At 42.9% G+C, this 16611-nt stretch overlaps 1 protein-coding gene across 3 annotated transcripts; it reads left to right on the top strand.

The window, feature by feature from the left end:
* Positions 1-2866: 2866 nt before the first annotated feature.
* Positions 2867-16404, top strand: RBX1 (ring-box 1). 3 transcript variants are annotated; one of them, XM_025458879.3, is made up of 5 exons: positions 2867-3001; positions 4909-4987; positions 10273-10343; positions 13369-13454; positions 16217-16404. In XM_025458879.3, the coding sequence occupies exons 1-5, from the start codon at positions 2924-2926 to the stop codon at positions 16227-16229; spliced, it is 327 nt and encodes a 108-aa protein (XP_025314664.1). In that variant the 5' UTR covers positions 2867-2923; the 3' UTR covers positions 16230-16404. The 3 variants fall into 3 exon arrangements, with proteins under 3 accessions (XP_025314664.1, XP_048971767.1, XP_025314671.1); XM_049115810.1 differs by lacking the exon at positions 10273-10343; XM_025458886.3 differs by lacking the exon at positions 13369-13454.
* Positions 16405-16611: the final 207 nt, after the last annotated feature.

The raw sequence follows: 16611 nt of genomic DNA, 5'->3' as shown, positions 1-16611 counted from the left end.
GAGCTTTCTTGTTTGTTTGGTTGTTTTTTTTAGAGCTGGTTTTTAAGCATTTACCAGCATCCTTCTGCATCTGCTGCTTTTTGTCCAGCTTATGCTTCAATCTCAAACCTTTTCCTCTAAGAAGACTTCCTCACTACCCACCCCCCCACACAGACCCACTTTCTGTTTCACAGTACCCCAAACTTCCCTTTTCCTAAAATTCATTGGAATGATCAATAATTGACTTGCCTCTCTGCTAGTATACCATAAGAGCAATGATGAAAGGGGCCTTTTGCAAATACTTTTAAAAGCAATTGCCTTTTTACCTAGATTAGCATGGGGTATTGACATAGCAGGTTCTTTTTTTTTTTTTTAAGATTTTATTTATTTATTCATGAGAGACACACAGAGAGAGAGGCAGAGACATAGGCAGAGGGAGAAGCAGTCTCCCTCTGGGGAACCTGATGTGGGACTCGATCCCAGAACCCCAGGATCATAACTTGAGCTGAAGGCAGACGCTCAACCACTGAGCCACCTAGGCATTCCTGACACAGCAGGTTCTATAGATATTTTAGAAATATTTGAATGAGTGGATGGATGAGAGTAAAATTACAACCTATTACATTGTAAGCTGAGTGAAATTATGAAGAAAGATGGGAATCTGTATGAAATCTACAAAAAGTTTTCTTAGGTTTATGCAGTAGAGTCCAGGGTACTGAACATCATGGACAATCACCACGCCAAGGCAAATCTCCAAAGGAGAGATCAGTACATGAGGTTTTCATAGCTTAATGGAACAGCCCCTAAGATCATACTTCTCCCCACTGTAGCTCTATACAAAGCCATCAACTTGCCAAATGTTGCTGCTTCCTCTCCTGTATCCCTATAATCCCTTCCTCGCAAAGCTTAAAAACTTAAAAAAAATTTTTTTTTGTCACTGTTAGTCCCTTCCCCTAGTTTAAACCCTCCAACACCTTCCCATAATATCTGTAGATCCCTACCTGATCTGGCCTCTGCCTGTCTGTCTGACACCTCTTACCACAATCTCCTTGCTCCATAAGCTTCAACTTTGTTCATTCAACACATGCTGAGCCCTGCCCTGTACAAGGCACTGTATTGTTACCAATAAACAAAACAACAACAACAAAATCCCCTCTTGGTGAGGACACACAAAAGACAATAAACCTGATAAATAAGTAAATAAAAACCATGTTAGATTATGTGTACCATTTCCTAAAAATGAAGACAATGTATTAAATGAATGGGTAACAGATCATGCAGGATCTTTTAGGCCCTTGTAAGGACTTCAGCTGCAATGTCACTCCTCATAGAGACCTTACCTAATCACACACAATTCTCCCTTCAATTTCATGATATCTTTTTGTCTTCTTAATAGCACTTATTGATACCTGAGGATGGTTTTTTTTCCTCCCCAATGTATTTGCTTACTTGTGTATTATTTCTCTACCAGGAATTTGTTCATCACCGTGTCTCTCCAATTTATAACACGATCTCATACATACTCAATGAATTTGTTTAATGAAGGTTAAATATACACTTAATACGTTAACTTACTATGGGTTTTTAGTATCCCGTAGGGGCCTTTGGGAACACAATCAATTAGATGACAAGAATCTTAACATGGAATTATCACTCTAACAAAATTTGGGCTAAGGAAAACTTTGTAGGGTTCCTGTAACGTTTTAAGGTCTCACACAATTTTTCTCTTTCCAAGTCTGGTGTAAGCCCTGGTGGTGTTTTCATGGATTTGTTGTTCCTGTTTATGACTAAGGCAAGGAAACAAATCGCAGTTCTTCCGGTTTGGCAGTGGAGTCCATACACTCCATTATGCTCCAATTTTCTTTCAAGAGAAAATACGAGATTCCAAATAAGCCAATACGAGATTTAGGAGTGATCTAGCCGAGTCATACCTCTGCAGGGTTAGAGAGCCACAAGGGGTTCCGGGTGCAGACATGAAGTACAGGTGCTTTGGCTGGGAACGACCAGTAAGAATCAATGGCCAAACGCCTCACACAAAGTCAAGTAGGACTGCAGTGTGCCCACGGCGCAAGGAGCGGGAAGAGGATGGAGATCAGGGAGAGGGGACCCCCACAGTTAGGTGGCCAACTGAGGAACAGGAAAGGTGTGTTAAGAGTATGTGAAACTGAAACCCTGCGCCTTAACCAAAGGGCATTCTAGCACGGATGGCGTTTGGGGCGGGCGGGCGGCGGCATCCCCGAGGCTCCAGGTGGGCAGGTTGAGGCAGGACGGGAGAATGCCTACGCGGCTGGGCCCTGGAGAGGACATTCGGGGAGCTCCCGGCTCCCTGTCGAATCCCGAGCATTTCCCGAATCGGAATCAGGGACCTAACGGCGCCTGGGCCCGGCTTTCCCAGCGAGGCTGCACGTCGGGCCTGGCTCGGAAGCGAGCCGAGACCCGCGACACTGCGGGGTCTCCGGTTTCGGCTGCAGGAGGCGGGGCGCCCGCCCTGGCCGCTCCCCGGGCAGAACGCTGCGGAAGACCCGCCGGCGCTGGAGCGGTGCGGCAGCGGGGAAGGCGGGGCGGGGCCGGGGCGGCAGGTCGCGGCCGAGGCGGAGGAAGCAGCCGCCGCCCCAGCCGAGGGAGCGCGGCCGGGGGCTTCCCGCGGGAGGAGACTAGTCTTTCGAGCGTTTCCACCCGGTTCGAGCACGTCGGCTCGGCCCCGCCCGGCCCCGCCCCGGCCACCGCCTCTTCCCCAGCCGACTCGGGGGCCGGCGGCAGGAAGGAGGAGGGAGGGACCTGCGCCAGCGCCTTTAAGAGGCGTGGCCACGTGCTCCGCCCCCACCTGCCCCTCGCGCGCCAGTAAGGGGCGGGGTGCGAGAGGAGGTGCCGGGCCGGGAGGGGGAGCGAGGCGTGCGCTGGTGCGCAGGCGCAGTGGCCGGACGACGGACCGTGTGTTTCCAAAATGGCGGCAGCGATGGATGTGGATACCCCGAGCGGCACCAACAGCGGCGCGGGCAAGAAGCGCTTTGAAGTGAAAAAGGTTGGGTCTCGCCAGCGCCTTCCTCAGAGAGGCTAGAGAGGCGCGGATCTGGCTGGCAGGCCCGAGGATGACCGAGGCGCGGAGGAAAGGGCTTCATTTCAGGGCGTTCCTGGGACCGGGTACCAGGAAAGGAAGCTGGGGGGCGGGTCTTAGAGTTGATCGGCGTGACTGGGGCCCACTACCAATGGCAGTATTGGTTTCACTAGGAGTCTGAGGGGCCAATCACAGAGGCGCTTGTTGAGATGCGCGGGGTTGAGACTTGGCTGAGGGAGCCAAGCGCCTGAGCTGTCACTGGAGTGGTGGAGGGGTGGGGAGGAGTGGGTGGGGTGGATGGAAGGGGGAGTCGGAGCGCTGCGGTGGGTGGAGGATGGGGGCAGTGCGGCGAAAGCCGGGACCTGAGTTCCTACCGCAGTGGAGGCCTTTGAGGAGCCCGGCTGGTGATCTCCTTGCCCCGCCCCTTCCCGAAGCTCGGGGTCCCTCTGACTCTGAGGGACCCCAGCCTGGTCCTCGCCTCCTCGAGGCCTCCCTCAGCCCTCTCTCTAGTCCTCGCCCCCGCCGAGTTAAAGTGTCTCCAGTGTAACAACTCTTGGCTCTTCTGAGAGGTCTGTTGGTTTGTCACACAGCCTCCACAGTCCTGTGCTCGTTTCCAGAATCCCTCTGTCCAAAAAGGAAAAGGGGGGGGGGGGGGAAGCATGGTGGAATTTGTTAAAAAGAAAATGCGAGCCCAAACCTTGTGTCATTTAGGAAGGGTTGAGTACTAGTGGCGAACGACCTGGTGACTGTGGGAAAGCAAAAATGTGGAACGTGTCTTTTTGCATGAACTGCTTTATAGTGGTTTGCCAACAGTTTGGGAGGAAAGTGCCGATTCTCACATGATATAAAATAAATCTGTTCAAAATGAAGACTCAAATAGGGGAAATGTTATTCCTGGAACATCTGGCTAAACACTGACAATATTCCCCCCTCCTAGTGCTTTTTTGGTGTTTCATTGTGGGCACTGCATGCTCAGTTACAGCCAGCAGCCATATTGAAGAATAGAAATAGGGTTTTGTTGTGTTTTTTTTTTTTTTTTCCCCCGTTCAAGTTGAAGCTGTCGGAAAGTGCTAAAGAAGTTTAACTAGACGGGGAATTGCGTTCGAAAGAGATGAAGGTTTTGGAAGTGGCACCAAATTGGTGGATGAAAAGGGAGTTTGGGGATATTTATAATTGCAGAAGCCAGAAAGGTTGAATTACTTAAATACCGCTTTTAGATGAACTCTTAAGTGGAATTATCTGAACTAAATAGGAGCCTGAGCTTGTAAAAGTTTAGAACACCAGTTTATTTGATGGAAGGAACTAACCAAAATTTTAGTGAATTCTAGAATTTGTTGTGAAATAATCTTGTGAGATTTAAGTGATGACCTTGCTCTGTACTGACACTGGATAATTAGTTATCCAGCTTATCCCACGATTACCCATTTTATGATCCAATCATCATCTTAGTTCATTCTGTCCCCAGCTTTCACCTCCCCACTCATACCTTCACAGCTGCCTTGAAGAGCATATATTTACCTTTGCAGAAATTCAAATTTGTGCTTATTAAGCCTAAAACAGGCTCTCAAAAATTATTCCCGGTTTTCTTACATTGATACAGTTGACTAAATTATTGTAAGCTGTAGGAGAAAATAAAGAGGATTCATTAATTTATGTTCATATACTCAGCCTTTTGGAAAATGGGTGAGCACACTTGTAGTCTGCTGTTGCCCTCTGATAAAATGAATAAGAGTAAGGTAATATCCCCAAGCTCCTGTGTCTGGTGGTCCTTGTGGCCAAAGAGATGATAACTGTAGCTGCAGCATGAAATCCTAGAGTGTGTGTACGCCTGTGTTACAAGGAGAGTGCATTGTTCCCCCTTTTTCTCTTTGCAGTGGAATGCAGTAGCTCTCTGGGCCTGGGATATTGTGGTTGATAACTGTGCCATCTGCAGGAACCACATTATGGATCTTTGTAAGTAACTGGAGGTGGATGGGAGGAAGTTGAGAAGGTTACAGAGATTGTGGCTATTCTGATGTGACCAAATTTCTTCCCAAGGAGATATAAAGCATAGTCAGAACACTTGGTGTCTTCTGCCTCTAGTCCGTTGGTATGTTTGAAATAGAGTAGATTTAATGATATCCTGGAGACATACTCATCTCTCAGAATAAATCTACTCAGTCTAAAGATGGCAAGCACACATTTAGAATGAGTTGTGGACACAGAGGCACTGTTGATTATTCCTCTATATTTCCCATCTCATACCCAGACTCAAAGGCAAAAATAGTGAAAGAAAAAAAAAAAATAAACTTTGAGCTAAAATATTCTACCAAAGCTAGTTTTTGCTTGGCAAGATTTATAAAGAAAAGAAGCCAAAGAAGTAAGGAATTTCAGTGTTAGCCCCAAAGTTAAGAGGACATCGGTGCCAGCATCTAAATAGACAACTAATTGCAGTAAAGAAGTTTCATTTAAATCTACAGATTCCATCCCATATAGTAGCCAGTATATGGTGGGTTTGATTATAGCTATCCGTGGACTCCGTGTCCTTATAGTAATAGGGGCAAGTATGTTGATCACACCAGGAACAGCTGAGGTTACTTTTTCTTCCAGGTACTGAAATGGTTTGTTACAGAGATCAGATATGAGATGAAGAAATTTCAGCTTTGTAGAGTTGCATTTACAGGCACTTACTTTGAAAATTACTCACCTGCCTCTCCAGCTTCATCTTGCACCACTCTCCTGCTCACTCTGGTAGTTTCTTTGGCTTTCTTTCCATTCTCGAAGTGTCCGTGCTCTTTTTTAGAGCCTTTAATATGCCCTGTTCCCTTTGCCTGGAATATTCCCCTTCTCCCCACTACCTTTGCCTGACCCACTACTGTCCAATCTAAATATGAGCCACAAATGCAAGTACATACATAATTTAAATTTTTCTGGTACCCACATCAAAATAAAAAGAAACAGATGATTTCTATTTTATTTATCCTACTATATCCAAGAAAATTTCATTTCAACATGTAAATATTTTAAAGTGAACTATTTTACATTCTGTTTTTGGTACTATTTGAAGTGTACTTACACTTAAAGCGCATCTCAGTTCAGACTAGCCACATTTCAAGTGCTCACAGCCACATGTGGCTAGTGGTTACTTTATTGGACGATGTGGAACTAATCCGTAGTTGATCTTTAGATCTCACCTTGAACTAGCTCAGAGACGTGTTCCCTGGCCATACTTAAATACGCACAGACTATGATGGTTCCATTAAATATTCCCAAGACCGTCTATACTTTCCTTGGTAGTATTTAATTTAGTTGGTTCTCAATCATATCTATGTTTTTAACTGCTCTACTCCCAGCATAGTGTCTAGTACATAATAGGTTCTTGCTAAATACTTGTCAGTGAATAATTAAAATACAAAATAGAAGAATAGTCTGTGATCATTGCAACTTGGAAAGCCCCAATCAAATATCATGTATTGATAGTTTATTGCCCTTTGTTTCTTTGAGTTTTGACCCTGTTTACCTTTTCACACAACAGTCAAAGCAGACAGCAGCTACCATGATGTTTAATATAGACAGAAGAAACCCATCACAGAAAAACACATGCACAGTTTTAAATGTGTTTGGGTGGGGTCTTTGATTACATGCTTGCCAATTTTGTTGCTTTACATTTTCGTAAGGAGTTGTGCCCAAAGCAAATTTTATTTTCTTGGTCTCTCTTCTGTAAATAGTTAATGATTTCAAATAACCCTGCTTGGGTTTTTTTTCCTGCTTCTATATTTAAGTTATTTTGTGTCTCTCTGGATGCAAGAGAATGTGCTTTTTGGGAGGAGCACCACAGATAAAGGCTATTGATACTCTCTCTTAGAGTTGAACTCTTGAGGGATCAATGTAGGTCTTCAGTTAGACTCCTGTCTGTTTTATCATATATTTTAAATGTTAGGTGAAGTAGAATAATTGAACTCTTTTTTTTCTTTAAGTAGGCCCCAACGTAGGGCTTGAACCCACAACCCTGAGCCTGAGGGTCTGATACTCTGCTGACTGAGCCAGCCAGACACCCCAGAATATTGAACTTTTACAACAAGAAATTATAAAAGCATTTTCAAGTCATTCATTTATTTAGTTTTAATTGATAAAACAGTTTATTATTTTTATTTCTTAAGGTTTTAATTCCAGTTAACATACACCATAATATTAGTTTCAGGTGTACAATATAGTAACTCAACGTTTCCATATATCACCCGGTGCTCATCATGACAAGTGTACTCCTTAATCTCCATCACCTATTTAACCCATCCCCCTACCCACCACCCGTCTGGTAGCCATCAGATTGTTCTCTATAATTAAGAGTCTGTTTTTTATAATTAAGAGTCCTGTCTTTTATTCATGCAATGAATACTCACATCCTGGGCATTTTGCTAGGCACCAGGATAAAACAATGACTGAGATCAAGTTTTTACTTTAAGAAACATAACCTTTTGTTTATTACAGACACTAAAGAGAAGTCTGGTTGCCACAACTGGGTTTGTCTTCCTTTAAAAAAATAAATGGATTCTGGGATCCCTGGGTGGCGCAGCGGTTTGGCGCCTGCCTTTGGCCCAGGGCGCGATCCTGGAGACCCGGGATCGAATCCCACATCGGGCTCCCGGTGCATGGAGCCTGCTTCTCCCTCTGCCTGTGTCTCTGCCTCTCTCTCTCTCTGTGACTATCATAAATAAATAAAAATTTTAAAAAAATTTATAAAAAAAAAAAATAAATGGATTCTGATTCTTATAAAAAGACTTTTTGTTAAAGCTGAAAATAAGAATCTTGATTTAGCAATGGCCATTTTCTAATAAATTCTGGCCTGGCATTAAGTGAATAATTATATACATAGCTATAAATAAATAAGAGTGATTATGGTTGTGCCCAATTGAGAATGTTTGGTCTGAAGACTTCCTGTTTTGAGTCAAAATTGATACTACATGCCCTAGTCTAGCTTTGTATTTATTGTACATTGCCCCATTTCTTTGTTGTTCTAAAGAGTTGCTGAAATGCACAATATTTCTAGGTTTTCTCCATTACCTCAGATAATCTTGTTCCAAATGAAAAGGGCATCCAGAAGGGCTTAGACCCAGCCTTTGCCCGTGAGAAATTAGCCTCTTCCTAAACCATAGGTCCATATCCCTCTTTTAAAGTGAAATCTGGGCAGCCCAGGTAGCTCAGTGGTTTAGTGCCGCTGTCAGCCCAGGGCCTAATCCTGGAGACCCGGGATCGAGTCCCACATCGGGCTCCCTGCATGGAGCCTGCTTCTCCCTCTGCGTGTGTCTCTGCCCGTCTGTGTGTGTGTGTGTCTCATGAATAAATAAATAAAATCTTAAAAAAAAAAAAAGTGAAATCTGTCCGTTTCTGAGATGAAGCCATTGCTTCCTTGGCAGTCCTTTGGTGGTAATGCTCTTGTATTGAAATTTAAAAGTCCCCAAGCTTTATGTATCACATGCATTAAGCCTCTGCCTTTGTAGGGGTATGATAGGAACCATCATGTGCTATTTGTTTTGGCTGCTCTGGGTTGACAGTGAACAGTTACTTTTCCTGTTTAAATGAAGGACTCAACTCCTGTACTCACTCTGCACCAACAGCTCAAGAATGTTTTCTATTTGAAAACATTTTACACTCATATTTAATCATTTTCCATGCCATTTCCTTTCTTATGTGGCATTCTAGATTGCAGTCCTATCCCTTCTATATATTTTTGTTCTTTGTTAGGAATTATCAGGTAAAAAATACATATGTATTTGGTCCCCATTCACTCTGTAGAAGTGGTTTTGTTTGCTTATTCAACTACCTAGAGCCTACTTTGCACTTGGCATAAAAAGACAGAGTCCCTTAAAAATACCTTGACCTAGACAAATTTATGTACTTTGAAATAGTTGTTATTTATTTCAATAATTATGCCTCTTACTTAGCTAATGTCATAATACCCTGGCCTCATCTGAGAGGCTCCAACCTGAAGGACATCAGATTTTATATTCTCTACTTTTCGGTCATAGCCCCAGTAAATACTTGAATATACTCCATAGACCCTTCTTTACTCCTATCAGAAGGAAAACCTAGTTAATCTCTTTGTAGTGTGAATCTGGTAGCAAAAGGAAGTCCTGTGATTTCAGATCTTTGCCTTTCATGTTTTTAAGGCGTAGAAAAAAAAAATTCTTATGGCATATCTCTTCCCCAAAGATCAAATAGACCCATTCAAGTCTCAGTATTATTTGCATACTGTTTTACTGTTTCCCACCTATGGAAGTTTGAGGTAATTGTCTCCTATTAAATAGTCTTTCCCAAAACTTTTTACTCTTCAAATGGGAAACTCCATTTAGTTACCACCTTCAGAGAAAGCAAATTAGACATTACTAATTCCTGTTCCTTGAATATTTATCCCCAGTAGAGCTTTACTCATCAGTTCTTGATCTCAGTCAGATTTGTATTCTATTTAAATTCCCTTCTCCTCCACCTCTATGAAATTGATACTTGGATATATTTGCCATAATGTACTCTGTTCACCAGACAGAATCTGGTGAACAGAGATGATAAGCATCTCTGTTCATCCCTTACGACCTCAGGGATGATGGTAAGCATCACCACGTGGTGGGCCCCAAATCTCTAACCCATTGGCCTAACAGATTGGCTTTGTTTGACAGTGTTTTAAAGATGTTTGTGTTTTGGTGCTTTCACACAGAGCATACACTACAGGTTGCCCCAGGCCTCGTCACCCTGTTATTTCGCTTCTGTCCCGGTTCACACGTACCTGCCTGACCCCTTTAGGGACACTGGAGCTTGTTACCCAGCTAGGCCATCAATGATGTCAGGGCCTAAGAGGCAGCCTTTGCCAAGAACAGGGAGAAGATGCCAGTTCTCACAACAGTAAGAGTTACTAGGTAGCTTTAAGAATGTTCTAAATTGACCAGGCTAGGAGAAATCACTTTCATTTGGACAGGTCAGGTGATCTTCAGAACAAATGTGCCTTTTGCTTCATCATTCTGTGAACATGGATAGGAAATCATTGCAAAGCAAACTGTTCAGTCACCTATCTACCTTCTGTGTTTCACCCCTTCTTACACTCATTAAAAAACAATTCTGATTAATTAACCACTTGAGATTTTGTTCAAGTTTGTACCACCCTCACCCCTGCCTCTGCCCAAATCCTGTCCTTGTGTGGGTAGGGCTGCCAGAGATTGAAAGGTCGCTGCTTCTGAGGTCCAGTAATCTTGTTGCTCTTGTTCCCACAGGCATAGAATGTCAAGCTAACCAGGCGTCTGCTACTTCTGAAGAGTGCACTGTTGCATGGGGAGTCTGTAACGTAAGGAAACATCTTTCCCTATCAGCATGGCTTGTAAACATATTACCACTTTTCCTGCTTTGCCAGTCTTGAAAATAACTAGGAAAAAAAATGACTAGCCTAGCTTTTTCCCAAAAGGTATACAAATAGTTAAAAAGATTTGAAATCTTTGTACTATTCGCCTGTTTCAGGTTAAAAATTACTGGTTATTGCAGGGGTACCATTTTGTCTTAATTATAAAATGGACCCACTTTTGCTAGCAACACTTTGGGGATTCATCTTTGGGAATTGCCTGCAAAGACTGTGGCAGTCTTTGGAATATTCTCCCATTGGTGGACATCTTTACCTTTTTAACAGATCTGTTTTTAGGGCTTATATGCCTTGTGGAACTAACTTTGGCAAATAAAATGAGCGTTCAAGGGCCGGTGCATGTGTGTTTTAAAGTGTGGCAAGTGTACTAAGTTATGATTTTTTTTTTTTAACATGGCTCATGCCAGAAATGTTTTGTACAGCATCACTGGACTGAATGCACAGCTTTCCACGGCGTGACAGCTGTGAAGGATAACAACATCAAATGTGTTATTTCTAGCATGTGTTAAAAATTCATCTGTATAGCCATGTAGTAACAGTCACATGAGCTAAAATTGTCCTGTCCTCCTGTGCCAAGGGGAAAGAGGACCCACAGCCCCCAGCATGGCACAGGCCTAACATTCCCTGTCTTTGACTTACTTGCTCTAGCGACTTCAGACAAAGTATTGGACATCCCTAAGCCTGGGCTTTCTCATGCACAGAGTTAAAATCAGGATGAAATGATTTCATCCTGCCACATAGTAGACCTAAGTTTCTGTTAAATACATATAAATAAATTCAGCTCTGGGGTGGTGGTGGTGGTTACTGAGCAGATAGTCCCTATCAGTATTTTGCCCCAGCAGGCTGAGCCTCTGCCCTGCCCAAGCCTGTGGTGCACCTTCTAAATCTGCCAGGGCCTGCTGCAGTTTCACAGTAACCTGTATTGGCCAAGGGATGGCTATTGTTGTCTGTGGGGATAAAGAAATAAAATTTATCGGGCTCTTTGCTATGCCTGACATTCAGACATATAACAAGAGCCATGTCATTTTTTGGTGGAAGGAAAAGGAAGTGAACTTTACCTTAACTTTGGTTAAGGAGAGACTAGCTCAGACAACCCGTCATAAAAAAGAGCAGGCACGGTGTCGCAAAAAACCTTGGACCAGTGCTGGCTTCCAGTTCTGGGTCTTCTAACCGCCTCCATGAATTAGGCAAGTCACTTGATTTGTCTGAGTTTCAGTTTCCCATCCGCAACATGAAGGTAATACCTGTCACGGTGGCTCACCAGGGTTGCTGTGAGGCTCCAACTAGGTAATATATGTTAGCATCTTATGTAAACTCTAAGGCACTAGTCAGTGTACTTTGAGACTGCTAACTATACCCATCAACAGACCTTAGGTTATTAACAGGAAGAAAGTTGGGACCAGGGTGGTTCAGTGATGCTGTCATCTGCTCTGCAGCCTTATTTGCAGCCCCTCTTGCCCTCCATCTTCTAAGATAGATGTAGGATAGAAGGACCCCGAACTGCTGCAAGGTGCCTAAGGGGTGGGGGGAGGTGGAGAAAGGCATCTAAATACCCTTGGGTGAGCCTGTCCCTACAACCTGGCGATTGAAAAAAATGCCTCAGCTTTCTGCTTTTTAGAAGTTTTGTTTTTTCTCTTTTACACAGTTGAGTTGTATGAGAGTCAATGAGTTGTATGACAGGGATCTTCTAAAGCTCTCACTCTGGGAGAATGTTTGTCCTCTTGAACATCCATAGTGTACTGGCTGTGGATTCCACTCTTAATTACTGAATTCTGTTTTTGCCTATGAAAAGACAATGCCCATGAAGATGATCCACTGAAGTTGAAGTTCCATGCTTGTTTTGGTAGGGCATGCTGACCAGATTTCAAGGCTGTTATTAAATCAAGCTTGCAAGAGCTTTCATTTTTTGGGGTGTGTGTGAGCATTTTTCCCTTTTCCCCTGCCTGAGCCAGCCCATCACTGATAAGATGAGGGGGAACACTTGCTGCTGCTGCTGCTGCTGCTGCTGCTGTCTTAATACCCTGCTCCAGTGAGCAGAGGGAGGAGAATAAATGTCCATTGTGGAGGTATTGTGATTAGCATCTGCATGTCATTCACTCACACTGGAAAAATTCATACAGATTTTCCTTTTGCTCAGATCTGAAAGCCGCCTCCTAGCTCCCTGTCAGTTACCAGCTTTCTTGGTACTCAGGCCATTTTACCTCTTGCCTTTATCATGAAATAAGTCATTTGATGATCTTTGCAGTTGCTTATGTGCAGTTCGTCCATCATTATGCTTCCTTTCACCCTAATTTTTTACCTCATTCCTTTTTAAGTGCCTCACCGCTTAAAGGCTTACCAAGTACTGAGCTGTTTTAATATCAATACATCCTTGAACGAATCTGGAAGTAAGGTCTTTTGAACAGAGTTGAGCTGGGTGTGCAGAGATTGGGGAAGTGCCCGTCTCAGCTCTGGGTAGGTGGCAGTGGCAGCAGCGTGCACTGCCGCAGGCTGAGCAGAAGTCGCTGCTCTCAGGGTTACCAGTGGGGGGAGGGGCTGTTGGGGACCAAGAATGGGGAAGTTTGAAATCTGCCTGCGATCAAGGGCCTCCTGGGCATGTGTCCGAAGAAAGTACAGGAAAGTAGAAGCCTCCCCTCCCAGGCCGAATAGGACCAGGAAAGCCACATTCCATCTTCCCTTAAGGAAAGCGGAACGAGCATACTGCTATACCATAGATGATGCTTCCTAAATAATGTCTTTTAGTAGTTAGGACATTTCTCACAGATGTTTCAGTGGAAATATCCTGTACCTAACCAAGGCGTAAGAGGTTGTTGACCTTTTGCCTCTCATTGTTTGTTGTCTCCTGTTGTTTGCTGGCCCCCTATGTGTCACTGCTCCGCTGCCCTGGAGACATATTATCAGCAGATGGCTACACCTGCACAGAATGATTTTTAATAAAATGTATCTTTTCTTCCAGCATGCTTTTCACTTCCACTGCATCTCTCGCTGGCTCAAAACACGGCAGGTGTGTCCGTTGGACAACAGAGAGTGGGAATTCCAAAAGTAGGTGTCTCTGGCTGTTTTGATGTTGTAAGACTGGGCTCTGTGGTCCGTGTCATCCTTTGAGTCACCTCAAGCAGGAGGGTGCATAGTCTTAGAAGACAGAGACGGGGAACATAGCTTGTTTTACAGACTAACTTTTGGTTGGTTAAACAAAGACTTGTCTATGAGGAAAAGGCACAAAGGTTTGGCCAACCTGAAGTTTGCAGCCTAGAGTTTCCCAACTCCCAGGGTCTGTGAAAATAGAAAACATGAGAATCTGCAAACTATTAGATATTTCCGGAATCAGATCCATAGTAAGGCTCCAGTAACTAACCAGTGTCTTTGCTTTTGGCTAGAAATCCATCCACCTATCCTGCTTCATTTGTTTATCTCATGCTGACTAATTCTGATATGGTATTTATGGCTATCTCAACTAAATTATAGTTATATAAATAAAACATGACATGGTAAATTTTTTAAAATTCAAGTAGTTAAGAGGGCATACCAGAAAACATTAGCTTCCCACCTTAGTCTCCTAATCTCATTCCCAGAAGTGACCATCAGCTTCATAGTATCTCTTATCTCCATTGGTCTCCTGACATGTATATGGGTGGATATACATATATAATTTTAACATAAATATGAGCATCCTGCATAGTAATGCACCTTGCTTTTTAATTTCATACATTTTGGAGTTTTTCCAGATCCTTATATATTCAACTACCTCCTTTCTGATGGTTGCAGAGTATTTTTGTATGTTGATGTACCATAGTTTATTTAATCGGTCCCCAATGACAGACATTTGGGTTTCAGATTTCTCACTTAAAAATAGTGTGTAGGGATGACCATCCTTATACATGAATCTTTACAAATATGTACAAGTATATATGTAGCAGTAGTTCCTAAAAGAATTTCTGAGTAGAGAGTATGTACATTTTTATTTTTGATAAAGTCAGATTTTCCTTTCCCAAGAATATGTACTAATTTACATTCGCGTTAAACAATACAGCAGAATGCCCCTTTCTCCGTTTCATACCGAGGCTCCATAATCACACTTTTCCATCTTAGCTGTTCCAGTGGTTGAAAACTAGTATTCAGTTGCTTTTTTGGAATTTTGAGTGAGATTGGGCCACTTTTCATACGGTTTTATGCCTGTTTTTCTGTGAAATGCCCTTTTTTGTTGCTGTTGAATTATTGATCGTTTGCTTTATCAAATTTTTTATGAGAAGGAGGATTTTTAATATGAGTTTTGATTAGTAGGATATAATTAGGTTTAAAAAAATGGGGTTCTTTAGTTTGTGAAATGTTTAGAAATCCCTTATTGGTACAGTTATTTTGCTTTTATGCTTAGTTATTTATTTTGGTAAAGAATTTTGAAAGTATTACAGAATGCATGTCCATTTTTTAAGAAATCTGCCAAAGACTGTGTTTAACTCATACCATTGTGCCTCATTCAGCAAAGTGTATGCTACCTAATGTGTAAGATATGAAAACGTATGGGACAGTCTTTCCCCATCCATGGGAGCTTGCATTCTGAGTAGAATCATGAAGTCACACCAATCAAGGCAAAAGCATTGTTCTGCATTCTCAAGAGAGGCCTTTGTAATTGGCTCTGCCCTGGAACAGGCTCCAGGTTCTGTTTTTGGACCAAAACTGTCCCATGTTGCCCATTAAATCTTCCCAGGACTGAGCCTGGGAAATGGGGGAATACGAAGAATTGCTCATGTTGGGCATGGTGGGACACCACCACTTTATCCAGCCAGTGGCCTTATCAGGCAGTGCTTAACAGTGTGTTGGGATAACAGATTCCTAAGGAACAAATGATGGCATTCTTTAATCTGATGGACAACTATGGGTTGCTCTCCAGTCTACTGATAAACACTGGAGCTCTGCCCTGTGTGGAATTTGGCACAACTTTTTTCTAGACAATATTCAAGTGGATTTCTTAAGAGAAGTGCTTAAAGCACCTAGTAGTCCTTCAGACTGATTGAAGCCATGACCCAGAGTTCGAGTGCCCTGGTTTCCACCCATTGTTATATGTATCATGTTATATGTTATACTTTGTGATAAATATTTTAATCAGAGACTATCCATAAAGAACCAGGCAAAAGATAGTAAGATAATAATGGAGGATTTTTGTTCAAGAAATCTATTCATATGTGGAAGAAATTTCCCAGCCTTAATTGTTTTTATAATCTTGCTAGAGCCAAATTTTGGCTTTTGGGGAAATCAGAAACTACCTGAAATCCATACTTCATTTCTCTACAGTTCTCTTTGTAGAATGCTGAATGTAATCAGGGCAGAAATTGGACCTGCTGATAGATTTCGAAATGGAAATCTGTTCAATGACTCTTCTCCATATTTGACTGAGTAGCAGAATTGAAGTGAAAATAGGCTGCAGTGGGAAGCAGAGGCTGAGTGCTTAAAGGGTGTCTAAGCCACTGACCCGAGCCAACAGAGCGGCTTCCCCTCAGCTACCAATTCTGACTTTTCCCTCTCGTCTCCCTAATACTGCCCAACATCTGTCTGGTAACTGGAAGGAGGGTCAGGTGGGTATAGTTGAGTCCCATGGAGGGACTGTCACTAAGAGGGGGTGGTAGGTAAAGTGTTATGAAGGATAAAATAAAAGGGGCAGAGACTAGTGTCAGCCCAATCTTGGAGCATGCTTGTGCTCACTTCTGTCTTTTAAAAGTTTTCATTACATTTGCTCATATGTTTTAGCAGGTTTTGTAGTCTCAAGCAGGACATTACTAAGGAATAAATAAAAATACTTTGTCTTTCAGGTATGGGCACTAGAAAGAATTCTTCCATCAAGCTCAACTGTTCTGTTATTCATTTAATGACTTGCCCTCCTGTTACTTAATTATAAATTAGATAGAACTGTGTCTTTTCTGCTTTTTCTTTTCAGTTTGCTATTCCTGCAGCCATATTGTATTCTGTGTCAAATAAAATCCAGTTGGATTCTAGAACAGATGCTGTCTCTTGTGTATGTGAAAAAGTGAACATAAATAAAGGGTCCCCTCTTCCTATGTTGGAAGGCTTCCTTTTGAAAGTGAAATGTTTGTTCATTAGAGCAGAGTTGTCCTGTGAGCACATCGCCTGGTCACGAGGAATCCTGGTCCACAGCCTGGTCCCTGATGGCAGTCTTGGGCAAGTCATCTCTCTGCTCGACTCTCCC

The sequence above is a fragment of the Canis lupus genome, chromosome 10 (genome assembly GCF_003254725.2).
Source record: "Canis lupus dingo isolate Sandy chromosome 10, ASM325472v2, whole genome shotgun sequence".
NCBI classification, from domain to species: domain Eukaryota; kingdom Metazoa; phylum Chordata; class Mammalia; order Carnivora; family Canidae; genus Canis; species Canis lupus.
Note: the sequence above shows the minus strand (reverse complement) of the source record. Positions and strands in the feature narration are given on the sequence as shown.